The sequence below is a fragment of the Chenopodium quinoa genome, unplaced genomic scaffold, assembly GCF_001683475.1.
Source record: "Chenopodium quinoa cultivar QQ74 unplaced genomic scaffold, ASM168347v1, whole genome shotgun sequence".
In the NCBI taxonomy this organism is placed as follows: domain Eukaryota; kingdom Viridiplantae; phylum Streptophyta; class Magnoliopsida; order Caryophyllales; family Amaranthaceae; genus Chenopodium; species Chenopodium quinoa.
Window position 1 is genome coordinate 8,815 of NW_018744136.1, and position 15,284 is coordinate 24,098.

General features: G+C 38.8%; 1 protein-coding gene and 1 long non-coding RNA gene across 2 annotated transcripts; one reads left to right on the forward strand and one right to left on the reverse strand.

The window, feature by feature from the left end:
- Positions 1–263: 263 nt before the first annotated feature.
- Positions 264–1,362, reverse strand: LOC110692907. Its single transcript, XR_002505542.1, has 4 exons — positions 1,078–1,362; positions 713–821; positions 426–528; positions 264–286 (listed from the first exon to the last, which is right to left on the reverse strand). It is a non-coding gene; the product is annotated as an uncharacterized LOC110692907 (long non-coding RNA).
- A 5,427-nt stretch (positions 1,363–6,789) lies between these two features.
- Positions 6,790–9,123, forward strand: LOC110692906. The gene has a single exon (XM_021869979.1). The coding sequence runs from the start codon at positions 6,790–6,792 to the stop codon at positions 9,121–9,123; it is 2,334 nt and encodes a 777-aa protein (XP_021725671.1).
- The last annotated feature ends 6,161 nt before the right edge of the window (positions 9,124–15,284 follow it).

The following is a 15,284-nucleotide window of genomic DNA, read 5'->3' on the forward strand; positions in this document are numbered from 1 at the left end:
TACAAGATGGTCCAAATCAACTTTTTGTTGGATGCTGATTTTCTAACATCACTGGTGTCAAAGGAGGTGAGAAAATATCACCCCACTTCTCTGAGCCAGGTGAAGTTTGGAAGGTGGTGATTTTCTTTCTGTTCCAGAAGCACCACTTAGGGGCATGGAGTAGTAACCTATTCGAGGAGGAGTAGGTAATGGGGATGCTATCTTAGGCAAAGAGAATTTACCAGCAGCAGAATTCTCAGAACTTCTTGACAACAATGGTGCAAAATGTCCAACAGTGCCTGAAGGTCTTTACAATTGAAAACGAAATTACAACGAGATTAGAAAAAAAATTCAAACGGGGATTTTAAATATAATTTTAAAAATCAAAAATGAAATTCAGAAACAAAATTGAAAAATATAGAAAACTATTAACAAACAAAATTTACCTTTGAATACTCCCTTGAATTGCAATGTTAGTTTTAGGATGATCAGGAGAAACACCAGGACAAACTAACCCAAATGGAAATCGCAATCGATCCAATATATCAACTGCATGCAATTAAAGCAAGAACTAATTAACATACCCACCCAACCAACAAAGAAAACGCATAAAACAAAACTCAATAACTAAGAAAGCAATGCAATTATGTAGAGAAGATTCTTTGTCAGTGACAGAAAACCTAGGTGTGGGCACCAATTAAAGGGAAACAAAAAAATTGCCCAACAGGCTAACCTTGATGTTGACAAACAAGTTTTCTTGGCATACCCTACAAGTTTTGAGTCACATGACCACTAGAACTCCAGCTTGGGACTGGTCATGAGAGCCAGAAGGCTATGGTGGCCTGCAGCATAATTAGATTAAAAAAAAAAAAAGATATGCTACAGTAAGCATCAGCATGTGCCAGGACCTACAATGATTAAGAAAGATATTATAATTTGCAAGTTCAAAACTCCACAAGGCCATTAAGATGATATTTTTTTAAAAAAAAAATTAATAATTTTAAAAAAAAATTAATAATAATAATAATAATAATAATAATAATAATAATAATAATAATAATAATAATAATAATAAAAAAAAAAAAAAAAGGCCTTAACCTTGATCATGGATGAGAGACAACTTCACTTACACAATATGCTGATATGGAGATCAGAACGAAGCACAAGAGCTCCTGGGCACATAAAAATCACAAAAGCAAGATCAAACAAGGACCAGTAATTTGATTCAGGTGAGCCAAATCTAATCGAAAAAACAAAAGTGACAACTAACAGTCACAGCAGGCACCAGAATTCTGAAAACAATTACAGTTGCACACACTAGGCATGTACCAAATTTTACAGCTTATCAACAATCAATGAAACCATCAAAAGATGATAAGCAGGGGAGCGTAATCTATAGGAAACCAAATACTGCAATTACAGCTCTTCACCTCTGGCTCACAAAGCAACCAAGGGAAGGAACCAAAACATCATAAATTACCAGACATATATAAAAGTAATAGAACACATACTTTGAGCATAATCAAGAGGGGAAAAGAACCTTACACAAAGTTGTTTACCAAAACAAGAATTTAGTTGTTGCTAAGAGATACTGAGAGATAAACCAGACGACAATTGGCAAGGAAAACTAACCACAAGGAAAGTTTTGCAAGATGAACAAACTAGAAACAGCTGCTACAAACACATCATATCCGTCACGTGCATATGATGTGTTTCACAATCAGCAATAAATTCATATGAGTAAATGTTAATAGCTAGACAATGGATGTACACCAATTGTCAGTTTTTGAATAAAAAAGTGTTTCACTCTTACCCTGGTGAGAGCTCATCATCAAATATCACTGTTTCAACATCAAATGCATGAATTGCACTCTTGATCTCAAAAACCTTGCCTGAGCCAATATATGTTCTTGGATTTGGAGCAGCAAGCCTAATTCATACAGCAGGTGTTGAAGTTATTTACCATGCAGACCAGCAGTTCTCACAAAGCAAAAATAAAGGAGAAATGTATTTGATAGAAGACATATGTAAACTATATGACAAAAACTCATAAGTCAATACACACTTGGTAAAGTAATCCGAGTTTTGTTTTACAATCTCTATCTTAACAAGTTAAAACGGAGGTACTAAAGCTTTTAATTGAACTGTAGCTGCTTTGGAGGCCATGTTCCTAGATGACACATAACATGCCTTAAGTTACAAGTGCTTTTCACTTGCAAAGAATTACAACGGATACAAAATCAACTCATTGAAACCCTTTAAGTTCTAATTAAAAGAGTTACATTATCGTTTTAAGCGACACTCCCCCATTCAATTCTCCAACCCTTCCCCAACTTTCACAGTCACACACAGAGTGACAGAGATACATAACATGTTAACTGGAAGATTTAGGGCATGCACAGATAATATAAATCTCTAATTAGCTAATTGTACTGTCTTAAGTATATGCACATTGCAACTTATAGCGTAACCACATTATGCAATAGAAAAACCCACGACATACTCAATTTTGATAAGTAGAGCCAACAACCTGAAGACCTGCTGTGTCAACTAGTTGAGCCAATTCTTTCAGAGATTCTTCTATTCCAAACGAATCCACTTTAATACCTTTTTACTCCACACCCACAAGATAAGCTTTTTCAGCAAGAACCTGACATTACAATATTAGGCCACTTAACTTATTCTCCCAAGAGCCTCAAACAATGGCAGAGGGCGCATAAATAAGACAACAGTCAATCAATAACAACATAACACAAACTTAAAAATGCTTAGCAACAAGTTGCGTATACTTTTCTGCATGATCAACATAGCAACTAGAATCACCTAAAGCATTAGAACAGTGATCCTAATATCCTATGCTCAACCTCAACAGAAAGCCATATATGCATATAATATCATAATACAACATCACCGCGATTCCTCTTATGAGACTATATCTACTATCTACAATTGGGTAAACGGTAAACCAAATTTCATAAACATAATCTGTTAAGAGGTTCTATTAGAGGTGGTTTTTTATGCACCCTAAATTTGATCATTAAACTAATAATTAACATGAAAGAAGTGTGAAGCAAAATCAAAAGTGAAAGGAAACAAAGACAAAAAAAAAAGAAAAAAAAAAGAGAGAAGAGGACATACGGGAGACATCAAGAGATCATCCTTGAAATGGTTGTATTGAGACCTCTTGTTGACTAAATCAGAGGGCCACATTGCTCGATCACTGGGCAAATACCCCAGCAGAAGCTGCCAATTGCAATTGAAATTTATATTTTTAGGTATTTCAATTCCGATTAAGTAAGTAATCAACTTAAAGTATGAAATGAATAGAAAGTGAGACAGAAACCTTCCAGACAGTAGAGCGGATGGCAGGAGCATTAGGAAGACCCATGGATGCTAACCTCCTGATTTCTCTGATGTTGATGATATTCTTCGACAGCTTTACAAATTCAACAAATTAGGTTAGGTTAGGAGTTGTTGGTGATGAATTGAATTGAAAAAGAAAGAAGAGAGAGAGGAACCTCGAGTGAGAGCTGAGCATGGCGAGAGATCTCCTCGGGGATAGGAGAAGGAGAAGGAGAAGCAGAGGAAGTGGAAGTGCCATTGGAGTTCGGCGGCGGAGGAGGTGGCGATGGAGGTCGAACCGGCGACGGAGGGCGGACGATGGGCGGAGGAGGCGTAGACCAGAGTGAAGAGTTCAACCAATCAAGTATTCAAAACCACAACAAAAATACCAACGAATTGCATCCCACAACAAATCCATCTAAAAACAACCAAAAATCCATCTAAAAACAACCAAAAATCCATCTAACCACAATCAACCAAAGCCCTAATTTCAAAACTAAAATAACAAATTTAAAAACTTAACCAAATTTCCACCTGGAACTCTAAAAATCCAACAACCAATCGCGACCACCGTCACATTGCCTTGATGCCGTGAAGAATGAAGATAAAGTGTGGTGGCGGTGGAAAGGGGTGCGTAGTGGTGGAAGTAGTGGAGTCAAGAGGGAAATGGGGAAAGGTAGAAGGAGAAAGGAAAAGAAATTGAAAAAGAAAGACGCAATAACCTAACCCGGGTTTTTTTTTCTCAAATATGGTACCGGTTTGAACCGGTGCTAATTAACATAGTTGACACCGGTTTAAGGCGAATCGGTGCCAACTCTATGTCATACTTATTTTTTTTTTTATAATAAGTTGGCACCGGTTTGAACCGGTGCTAATTAAATGATTGGCACCGGTTTTGGTTGGAACCGGTGCCAACTCTGAATTTTTCAATCCCGCCCATTTCTTTTGGCACCGGTTTTCAAGAACCGGTGCTAAAGGGGGGGGGTGCCTATTTCATTTTTTCTACTAGTGTGTATTCAACAATGTGGTTAGCTCTACTGATGGATTACTTGGCCACACATAATAACACAATTTCATTATCATTCCATTAAAAAGGGGGGTAAACTAGAACATACATTTGACTGCCTTACATGGTTCCTTCATCATAATAAACAAAAGACACCTAACCACCTATTCATGCACATAAAAGCTTAAAAAAAGAAACAAAACACAAAAACATCTAAGTAAGTGGTTATGTGTGGCAGTCAATGTAGTTCACCTTCCTTGTATGTGGTTTGATGATTCCCCTAATCTGCATCTACCTCAATGTCTTCTGCTGCACCTTGAGTCCCTTGACTGGCTGGCCTAAACATGGTGTCTAGGTATTCCACAGCATCCAACCCAACTTCCTTCCTCACTGTCACTTGATCTGGTAAAATTCCTACATTTTCAAGTTTCTTCTTGTTCATGTGTGGTATTTATTATTACTTGTTTCCCCCTTTGTGCCTTGAGAATTTTGATCATGCATCTTTGTAAGGTCACCCAAATGTACTTGTTCACTTGGGGCTTGAATGTGTTATAACATTCAATAACCTTATCAACTAGCTCATCTAGGTCCTTAGGGAAAGATTGATATTGCAATGTGATAAGTCGTGTTTTGTGCGTATTTATTAGCTTATTTTTAGTTGATTTTATTAGCTTAGTCGAGTGTTTTAGTCCATTTTGGTGTAATTTGGTTTAGTTTCGATGATTCGATGCTTTTATGGGTAGTTTCGTTGTTTTTGATGTATTTCAGGATTAACGGAGCTAATTGAGTGAAAATGAAGCAAAACGTTGATGAAATACTTGACAAATACGACACCTGTTCACTATTATGCTCATAACTTTTGATATACAAATGATAATGGAGTGATTCAAATTGCATTGGAAAGTAGACTTGAAGACCTTTCCAACAATATATTACACGTCTCAAATGAAGCTTCGGATATGAAGTTATGAATGATTTAAGATGAGTGATACGCGCAGCAGGGGAGGCACGTCCGTGCCTAGCAGAGGCACGTCCCTGCCTCCAAGTCAGTTTACACAGCTATGAGCTTCGACATTAGGCACGTCCGTGCCTAGCAGGGGCACGTCCGTGCCCAAGACTGCAGAATTACACTCGTCAAGAGGCACGTCCGTGCCTAGCACCAGGCACGTCCGTGCCTGAAATTCAGTAGCCAAGGAAGATTTCACTCGCACAGAGGCACGTCCGTGCCTATTGAGGGGCACGTCCGTGCCTCCTGGGAGGATTAAGCGCCAAGAAACTTTGTTATCTTCTTATCTTTCTAGGGCTATATATATATTAAGTAGTGTTTTATTTCTTCATTAAGTTTTATTCTAGCCTTTTAATTCACGTTATTAAGAACTAGTTCTCTCTATTTTATTTTCTTTACTTTTGTAATTCAAGATTCAAGATTTCCACTTTCTGCCTTCAATTCAATTCAAGATTCGGTATTTTATTTTCATCTTTTATTTCTTAATTATGTTTTCTTTAATTATTTTTGTTATTGTTTATTTAATTATGAGTGAGTAGATTCCCTATTCCAAGATCTAGGGTAGCCCAATTATGATTGATGCATGAATTAAATCTTTAAATTTTCTAATGACTTTTGCAATTGCTATGCTAAATTGATTGTGATTATGCCAATGCTAGATTAGGCGTAATCTTAGTATTGTGATTATTCCATTGTCTCTATCACAGCGAGAGTCGGGTTTAAACGGATTTGAGTAGATCAATTTAGGGTTTGATATTCAACACGAGAGTAGTTGGGTTGATAATTGGGAAGTTAGAGTAATGTGTTTAATGTCTCTAATGTGCATGATACCATGAGAATAGGCTTGATTGTATGTTAGGGAAGCCATTGATACTCGAGAGAGGTCCTTGGTATTGATTAGGGTTTACTTTTCCCCGTTCAATTGGAGTCGTATGTTAGGGGTAGAAATATAATTGCATCAAGCGTAATTGTGGTGATACTTGATCTTGGATGTTTTAATTACTTGATTTCTTCATATTCTTTAGTTTATTTTCGAATTTTCCATACATTAGTTCCTTAGTTAATCGATTATTATTGATTCTTGCTTAGTAGAAATTTGAGTCTATTTAATTATTTTTGAACCTTAGTCTCTTGGGATTCGACCCTTGCTTGCCCTGCTACATAGTAGTGGTCAGTTAGGTTATATTTTGTTAGGTACGCGACACGCCTACCAAATTTTGGCGCCGTTGCCGGGGACTAACGGTTTCATTTGATTATTTGTGATTCGTTTTACTAAGCCTCATTCGTTGCTTCGGCTATTGTTTCTTGTGTTTTTGATACTCTTCTCTTAGTTCCTTGTTGCATGCAAACTCGAGGTTCAGGATCAGACGATTTAATCCCTTTTGATTCTGAAATCGAAGCGACCGCAAGAAGAAGAGCAGGTAGAAGAAGAAGGAGAAATCAAGCCAACAGAAACATGGAAGATGCCACGAAGTCTCTTTTGGAGTACGGTATCCTTGATACGACAACCGGACTCCTCTCTAGCATTGTCAGGCCACCTGTCACTGCTCAGCACTTCGAATTGAAACCACAGTTCATTCAATTCATCTCTAATGATTCATTTGCAGGCACACCACATGATTGCCCAGTAAGTCAAATTGATAGTTTCTTGGAGAAATGTGATACTATGAAAATGAATGGTGTTACAGATGATGCCATCAGACTTCGCCTTTTCCCTTTTTCACTACGGGATAGGGCGAAAGAGTGGTTGAGAGATGAAGGCACTGGCTCGTTCGATACATGGGACAAGCTAGTGAAGCCCTTCTTAGTGAAGTTTTTGGGACATGAGAAGACTGCCAGGTTGAGGAACGAGCTATCCACTTTCCGACAGTCAGATGACGAGTCTCTCTATGAGGCTTGGAGAAGGTTCAAGAGGTTACAGAGACAATGCCCTCATCACGGTATCCCAGAGTGGCTGTTGATTCAAACCTTCTATAATGGCCTAACCCATGAGTTCCGAATCTACATTGATGCTGCATCAGGGGGTTCTCTCTTGATAAAGAACCCAACTGAGGCAAAGGAGCTGATTGAGAAGATGGCGGCCAACGACAACTACCATCCAAGAGGCCAACATACTGTGAAAAAGGGAGGTAAGCTTGATGTAGATGCTTTGACTATGTTAGCTAGTTCTGTGCAGGCACTAACAAGCAGGTTTGATAAGTTCCAAGCTGGAACTTCTACTAGCCCACTGGAGGTTTGTCAAATGTGCAATGTGCAATGTGCAATGTGCAATGTGCAGGGCCACATCACACCGGATTGCCCGCAGAATATGAGTGAGATGTCTATTGAACAAGCCAATGCTTTCTACTCTTCGAACCCCAAACAGCCTTTTGATCCTTACTCCAATTCTTACAACGAAGGTTGGAAACAACATCCCAACTTCTCTTATAAGAACACCCAAGGACAACAGAATCCACCATCACAACCATCCCTATCCAACAACTACAACTCACCACCCGGTTTCCAACAAAGAACACCTATGAACCAACAACCAACGCAACTACTTCCCCAAAAATCTAGCCTTGAGTTGATGATGGAGAGCTTCATTACCACAACCAATAGTGCCATCCAACAACAAGGTAGCTCCATCCAACAGTTGCAAGCCCAGAGTAAGCTCATGGAAACCCAAATAAGTCATCTTTCACAACAGGTGAGTCGCCTATCAACTCTTCATGATCAAGCAAAGGTCCAGAAAGAACAATGCAATGCAGTTTTCTTGAGAAGAGATGGACCATCTCCGAGGCAAATAGGTGAGAAGGTGTGCAGTGTGGAGTCTAGGAAAGATGAAAGGGGCAAAGATATCCAAGGCCCCAAATATGTTGCTCCACCGGCTTATGAGGAACCATTGCCTTTCCCGCAAAGGTTGTCAAAAGCCGTACTCGATAGACATTTTGGGAAATATTGCGAAGCCCTTGAGAAGGTACACGCTTCTACTCCCTTTTCCGATCTTTTAATTCAAATGCCTCAATTTGCAAATTTTGTGAAGACTATAAAAGATCAACAAAAGGATAAGGAAGTAGTAAATAAGAAGGGCCCTACTCTCTTATATGATAACCTACCACCTAAGATGCATGATCCGGGTAGTTTCACTATTCCCTGCACGATAAACGAGAAATTTTTCGATAGGGTTTTGTGCGATTTAGGTGATAGTGTTAACTTAATGCCTTATTCATTATATGAGAGTTTAGGCTTGCAAGGACTTAAACCTTCCCCTATCTCTCTTCAATTGGCTGATAGAACCTCTAGACTCCCTGAGGGTGTGGTTGAAGATGTATTAGTTACGGTTGGTGAACTTGTTTTTCCTGTTGATTTTGTTGTTATGGACATTAAAGAAGACCATAAGATCCCGATTATATTTGGTCGTCCATTCCTTGCCACAAGTCAAGCTTTAATAGATGTTCCTAAAGGACAAGTGACCATTAGGGCCCAGGATAAACAAGTCATGTTCAAGCTCTTTGATGAACATAATTCTATATTTGATGGTGGTACTTGCTTAAGAATCGATGCTACTAACCCTTTGTTTGATAAGTATGTATTTGATAGAAATTTCGTGAGAAGCAAGGACAAAATTCCACCCGATGATGTGCTTGGCCACATGAAGGTGAGTTCGGATATAAGGCAGGTAAACAATAAAATGAAGGAGTCACTTGGAGGCAATCATTCCCATGGGCAACATTGCGGAGTTCCCCCTTCGTGGGTGATCCCGGTTGAGCCAATGAGTATCACTACGGTCAAGCTAAAGACCTTATAAACAAGCGCTAAATGGGAGGCAACCCATTCTCGATCCTTTACTTTTCTTTTATTCTTTTTTTTTTATTTTTATTTTTGATTCTTGATGTGGTTATTAGTGTTCTAATTTTTATCATTTTCTCTATCTAAATAGGTGAAAAGAGCAAATTCTATGAAGATGGAGTCCCCACGAAATAAGGCACGTCCGTGCTTCCAACCTAGCTCCGACCCGAGGTATGGTTTTCCCCCTTCCGATCAGTAGATTGTTTCCCTCTCCCCTTGACCATTTTACACTGATTTTTGCATACATTGAGGACAATGTATGGTTTAGCTTGGGGGAGGATCCACTTTTCACCATGTATATTTTAGTTTTCTTTTAGTATTTGGGTAGTTTATTTCTTTTTAGTATTGATTGATATCCCTTTACATGCCTATACTTCTTTGATAACAATCATATATGTATGCTTTGCGAAAATAGTTTTCGAAAACCCATTCACCGATTTGCTTGGAATTGAGTTGGTTTGTGGCCAGGATGGTCTCCCCGCTCTACTTATGTGAATAGCTTGTGTACCCGGTGAGAGTTTTGAGCCATATTTGACTGATTTCACTCTATCTCAGTCGTGTTTTTTTTTTCATGTGTGATTAGTTGTCCTTCACATAATCGAATTCTTGGTCTTGCTCTTTGACTGTTTGAGACTTGAATGATGCATGTTGCGAAAAAATGATTGAAATTTCCTTGTAGAGAATAGAGCCTCCACATTCTAGGCCTACATAATTTTTTTTATTTTTCATTCACCCGTAGGTTGAGCCAATTTGAGCCGTGTTTTAACCCCTTCTTGATACCCTACGTTTAAAGCCATAGAGCTATTTTCCTAGGTTTATTTTGAAGGAGCATTACACTTGTTAAAGCCCTATGAGTGATATATGAAAAAAAAAGGAAAAAAAAAATTTGAAAAAAAAAAGAAAAAGAAAAAGAGAAAGAAGGGAATTGATTTATTAGAAGCAAGGAAGGAAGAAAGGAAAAGAAAGAAAGAAAGAAAAAGAGTTTTAAAAGCCTTTAAGGGTCTTCCTAATTCCTAGTTTGCTATGAGTCCCTTTCTTTTTGTGAAAAAAAAAGAAAAAAAAAAGAAAAGAAAAAAAAAAGAGTATGAAAAAAAAAAAAAAAAAGAAAGAAAGAAATAAAAGGGCTATGTTTATATTGTATGAAGTTGGAGGAAATAAGGTTGGCTTGAACCCGACATTTGAATGTGTAGTGGGATTAGGATTTGTTATACTTTGAGCACCACATTCCCAAATTACGTCGTCCAACCCTTATTTACCGAGCTTACCCCTAATGGATTTCATGATTTTCGTAATTGCATCAATCATTAGAAGTGGAGAAAGTCACATTGCAAGCCTAAAGAGGCCGATTTATGTGAAGTTGACATGCATTCTATGCTTAGGTTGAGTGATATCATATTTCACCCCATAAACACATGAGCGTTTATTGTTTTTATTTTTCACAACTAAAGTGAGAGCTATTTATGTTTGTGTGAGTTGGTATGGGGAGATGTGTGGTAAGATGTTTGTCGATTCCAAGTTTAAGAGGTTTATGGTGGTTTTATGCATATTGACTCTTATTTTTGTTTTCCTCGTAATTTCAAATTGATAGCACATTATGATGGTTTGAGAAGTTGTCTTTCTCCTCCCTTGTGATTCATGGTTATAATGACTACATTGGCCTAAATAAGCCTAGATCCAACACATTTAGATCAGGTGATTGTGCTGGTTGGAATACAAGTTCAATATTAAACCCATTTGTTGTGGTTGCTGCCATGAACTCTTCATCTTGAGGAACTTGGTGAGGCCTTGCATTGTCCATTTATATGATAACATTTTTGGGCAGAGTTTCTGGCCATTTTGGCTGAATTGCTGGAATGACTTTTGTCAGCAGCATCTCCCTAATAACATCTCTATTCACATTCTGCAGTGCCTTGGTGACCAAAGTGCCTGCTGCTCTGTTTTTGCTTGATTTCTTTGCTACCTCTTTCACAGTGAATGGGAATATCCCATACTCCCCATCATGTATGAGTCCCCCATCCGTGTCATATAATGACTTCCCAATTATAGCCATAAACAAAGCCATTAACTTGAATCTTTTTTACTGTTATGCCATATGTGGGTCTTCCTCACCTGGCAGGAGATAAAATCTTCTCCTGTCAGGATTGAGATAGAACCATTTCTCATCTATGCGTATGACATGGTTCATACTAACAAAATTGGGGTCCTCATTGGCTGTGACTGGATTTATATGTGATAGCACCTATTTCAGTCTAGCAACCTTGTGGTCTGATGTGAGTGCAGGCTTGGTGCTGCATGTATGTGTTCTTAGCCTTCCCTTTTTCTGTAGATTGTGTAGAGTTACATGAGAAATCTTCAGGGAAGCTGCATAACTCCTCTCTGTCTGCCTAAGATACAAAGGGATTGATTGTAGGAATGCGTTTGAAAATTCCCTTGGCTTAGGACCTGTTCTGCCATACTTCTTAGTCCTGACATCAATTGTATTCCCCATTGCCATCTGTTTTGTAATGTCAGCAAAAACTTTGGTGATTGTTGACTTGTGTACACTGAATGGCATTAATAAATGTTTCATGAATCCCTTAGGTAACATGCCATTTTGCATTGTGACAAGCATTGCATCAACAATTTGCCTTTTCTTTTGCAAAGTAAGCTGCTTTCTACTGGCAGCTGGAGTCCCTTGTTGTGCCCCATGTTCAATGTTCTGGTTTGGATCATTTCCATATGTGCCCTGTTGTCCATTGTCTGGTTGTGGTTCTTCTTCTTGCATTGTTTCATTTTCTGATTCATATTCCTCGAAATCAGCATCTTGCATTTCTTCATGTTCATCATAGTAAAGTTTTGTCAGTGCTTCCTCTGATATAAGTTGTTGGTCAACATCTAAAAAGTCTTCATCAGAATGAGCCATTTTTTCTGTGTTGTATGTGTGTGTTCAGATTTTAGAAGATGCAAAAGGACAGACTCTAGTTTTTTTATAGGAGAACATGTTGTCTTGTGTGCATATGAAGTCAGTGGTGGGTGGTGGCTAATGAAGATTCAAGCTGTGCAACACTAATTGTAGTTTAGGGAAATTTTTCGTGAACAATTCAGATTAGGAAGTGCTTGAATATGTGGTTAAACTTTGTCGGTTTTTGGAAAAAACATTTCGGATGTAAGCTTTAATTGCAAAATGTTATGGAGGCTGGTTTTAAAGGCCTCATAAATGAAATAGGGGAGTTGTACATTCCCCCTTGGCAGCTTTCTGTTTTTTGGCTGACAATTCAAATGCACCAAAATACAAATTTTGGTGAATTTTTGGGAGGGAAAATGTTAGGGCCCTCCACTTCCTAAATTTCCCACCAGAAATTTTGTGTGGGGTTCCTACTTTCTCTCTCCTAGTTACCTTTAATTATCTTCCCCCACTCCCTCTAATCTTTGCCCTTTAAAAATTGCTTTGGTAACCGTGAAATGTACTTTAGTTGCAGATAATATTCAACGGAGGAAGTAAATTGATACAATTTAAAGCTTATCAATTTGATATGCAGATGGTAGAATTTTTACTTGGACACCCAAAAAAAAAAACAAATATGCTATAAGCAAAAAAGGATTGTCAGCTATGGATATTCATAAGCGAAGTCGGAAGGATGTGATATAAGATGACAAGATATGGCAACACCTCAATCGCGCCAATGCATAACCCGCAAAGGAAGCACTAAAACCCAAGAAAGATCGCGCTTGGTTGGAGGACCAGCGGACATCCCTAATGGTGGTGGCATCCTTGATCGCAACCATGGCCTTCTAAGCCGGAATTAATCCCCTAGGAGGCGTTTGGCAGGATGATTTAGCCTATTCAGGTACATTCGATAAAAGGACAGGAATGTATATTGGCCATGATGCAGGTTACTACTAGAAATAGGCCGTTTTCCGATGGAATCGTTCCGACGGACCTATATTCCATCGGAATATTTGTAATTTTCGATGGAATTAGGATCTGTCAGAAATTTCCGTACGTTACGACGGAAAATCCGTCGGAATACTTGCGACGAAAATTAATTCCCTCGGAAAAATAGGCTTCCAACGGAATATTCCGTTGGAAAGTTAAGTTATCAACGGAATTAAATTTCGACGGAATATTCCTTAGGAAATCCCAATCATGCCGACGGATTAATATTCCGTCGGAAATTTCCGTCGAAACCTTATTCAAAGAAAAAAAAAATCCTTAAACATTGAAACCCTAATCTCCTTCCTTCTAAATTCCGCCTCTTTTCTAGTAACTTCCTTCTCTTTCCCCTTTTTCTTTCTCTCCCCTTATCTCCTTCCTTCCTTCTCTGTCTTTCCCCTTTTCTCTTTCCTGCATCTTCCCTGCATCTTCCCTTTCTCCTTCTCTTTCCCTTCTTCTTATCTCCTTCTCTTTCCCGTAACATCCCCTTTTTCTTTCTCTCTCCTTATCTCCTTCATTCCTTCCTTCTCTTTCCCTTCTCAACGACATCAAGAACGGCGCAACAACACGATTGCCACCACATCAACGACACCAACAACATCTTCGTCTTCTTCGACCGACATCAATGACAACCAGCAGCAAAGGCCAACATCAACGATAACCAGCGACAACGACCGACATCAAGATCTAGGTTTTTTTTAATATTTTTTTCGGATCTTTATTAATTTCAGAAGATAATTTAAATGTTTACATAGTTGTTTTATTTGATTTCATTTTTTTATTTGTATTTTTTTTGGATCACAATTTGTACTTTTTTTATTTGTATTTTTCGATTTCATTTTTTCGAATCGATTTGTATTTTTTCGATTTTTATTTTTCGAATTGATTTTTTTATTTTATTTGGGTTGGGCTGTTGCTGGTGGCTAGACAGGGTGGGTGGGTGGCGTGGGGGAGGTTTGGACTGGTGGATATGGGAGGTTTGGAAGGGGGGTATAGGTGGTGTAGGGTCCGTGAGGTGAGGGTGGGGTAGGGTGTCTGGGTGGGGTGTCTGGGTTGGGTGGGGTGTCTGGGTAGGATTAGGTGTCTGGGTTGGGTGGGGTGTCTAGGTTGGGTAGGGTGTCTGGGTGGGGAGATGGGTCTGGGTTTGGTTTGGTGGGTCTGGGTCTGGGTGGGGTGTCTGGGTGGGGTTAGGTATCTAGGTGTGGGAAAATGGGTGGTGGGTGGTGTGGGCTGGTGTGGGTTGGTGGCGGGGTGGATCTGGGTGGGGAAAGTGGTGGTTTTTTTTAAATTTTTTTTATTTACTTTTCCGACGAAATTTTTCCGTCGGAATATTCCTCGTTCGACGGAAAATTTCCGTCGGAACATACTCCACTCCGACGGGAAATTCCGTCGGAACCTTACGACGGATTTTCACTTAAAGTCAACAAAAGCGCCGAGAGAACATAATTCGTCGGAATAGACCTTTCCGACGGAATTTCCGAAGGAATATCACGATATTCCTACAAAGTGTATTCCGAGGGTGCGTTCCGACGAAATTCCGTCGGAAATGGGCATTTCCGACAGAATTTCAGGGTTTTCCGACGTATTTTTTCCGTCGTTGATTGACTGTTTTCTAGTAGTAAATATACTGCTTATAGTTTTGCACTAATTAGTAACACAATAGGACTAATATCATCGCTAAGTGTCATCCTCCTCCTTATCAGCGGCCTTCCATGCAAGCGAAATTTCTTGACATTTTTAAGGATAACCTTGTGGATTTCTGTCACGGCAACAACATTTACATACATGTTCTCGGTATCTAATCTAACTCACGATGACGGCGGAATTTAGGCTGCTATAACGATCTCTCTCTTAGCATGGCTAGGGTTAATGCACTAGTAGAGAAATGCTCATTTGCGTCGCCTTATTTGCGTCGCTTGTAGAAACAAACGAAGCAAATGATATAATTTAAGTTCAGTTTACGTTATTTGCGTCGCTTATTTATTAAAAGTGTGACGCAGAACACTGATATTGGTTATTTGCGTCGCTTTTTAATAAATAAGCGACGCAAATAATTAAGTCATTTGCGTCTCTCTTTTAGTAACAAGTGACGCAAATGATTTTGTGAATTATTTGCGTAATTATTTGCGTCACTTGTTACTAAAAGTGAGACGCAAATAACTATTCCAAAACTAAAAAAAAATAAAAAAAACCTTTCTAACTTTTCT

Excerpts from the sequence above, each read along its gene's own strand:
- LOC110692906 (XM_021869979.1), top strand. The coding sequence starts at position 6,790 with ATGGAAGATGCCACGAAGTCTCTTTTGGAGTACGGTATCCTTGATACG.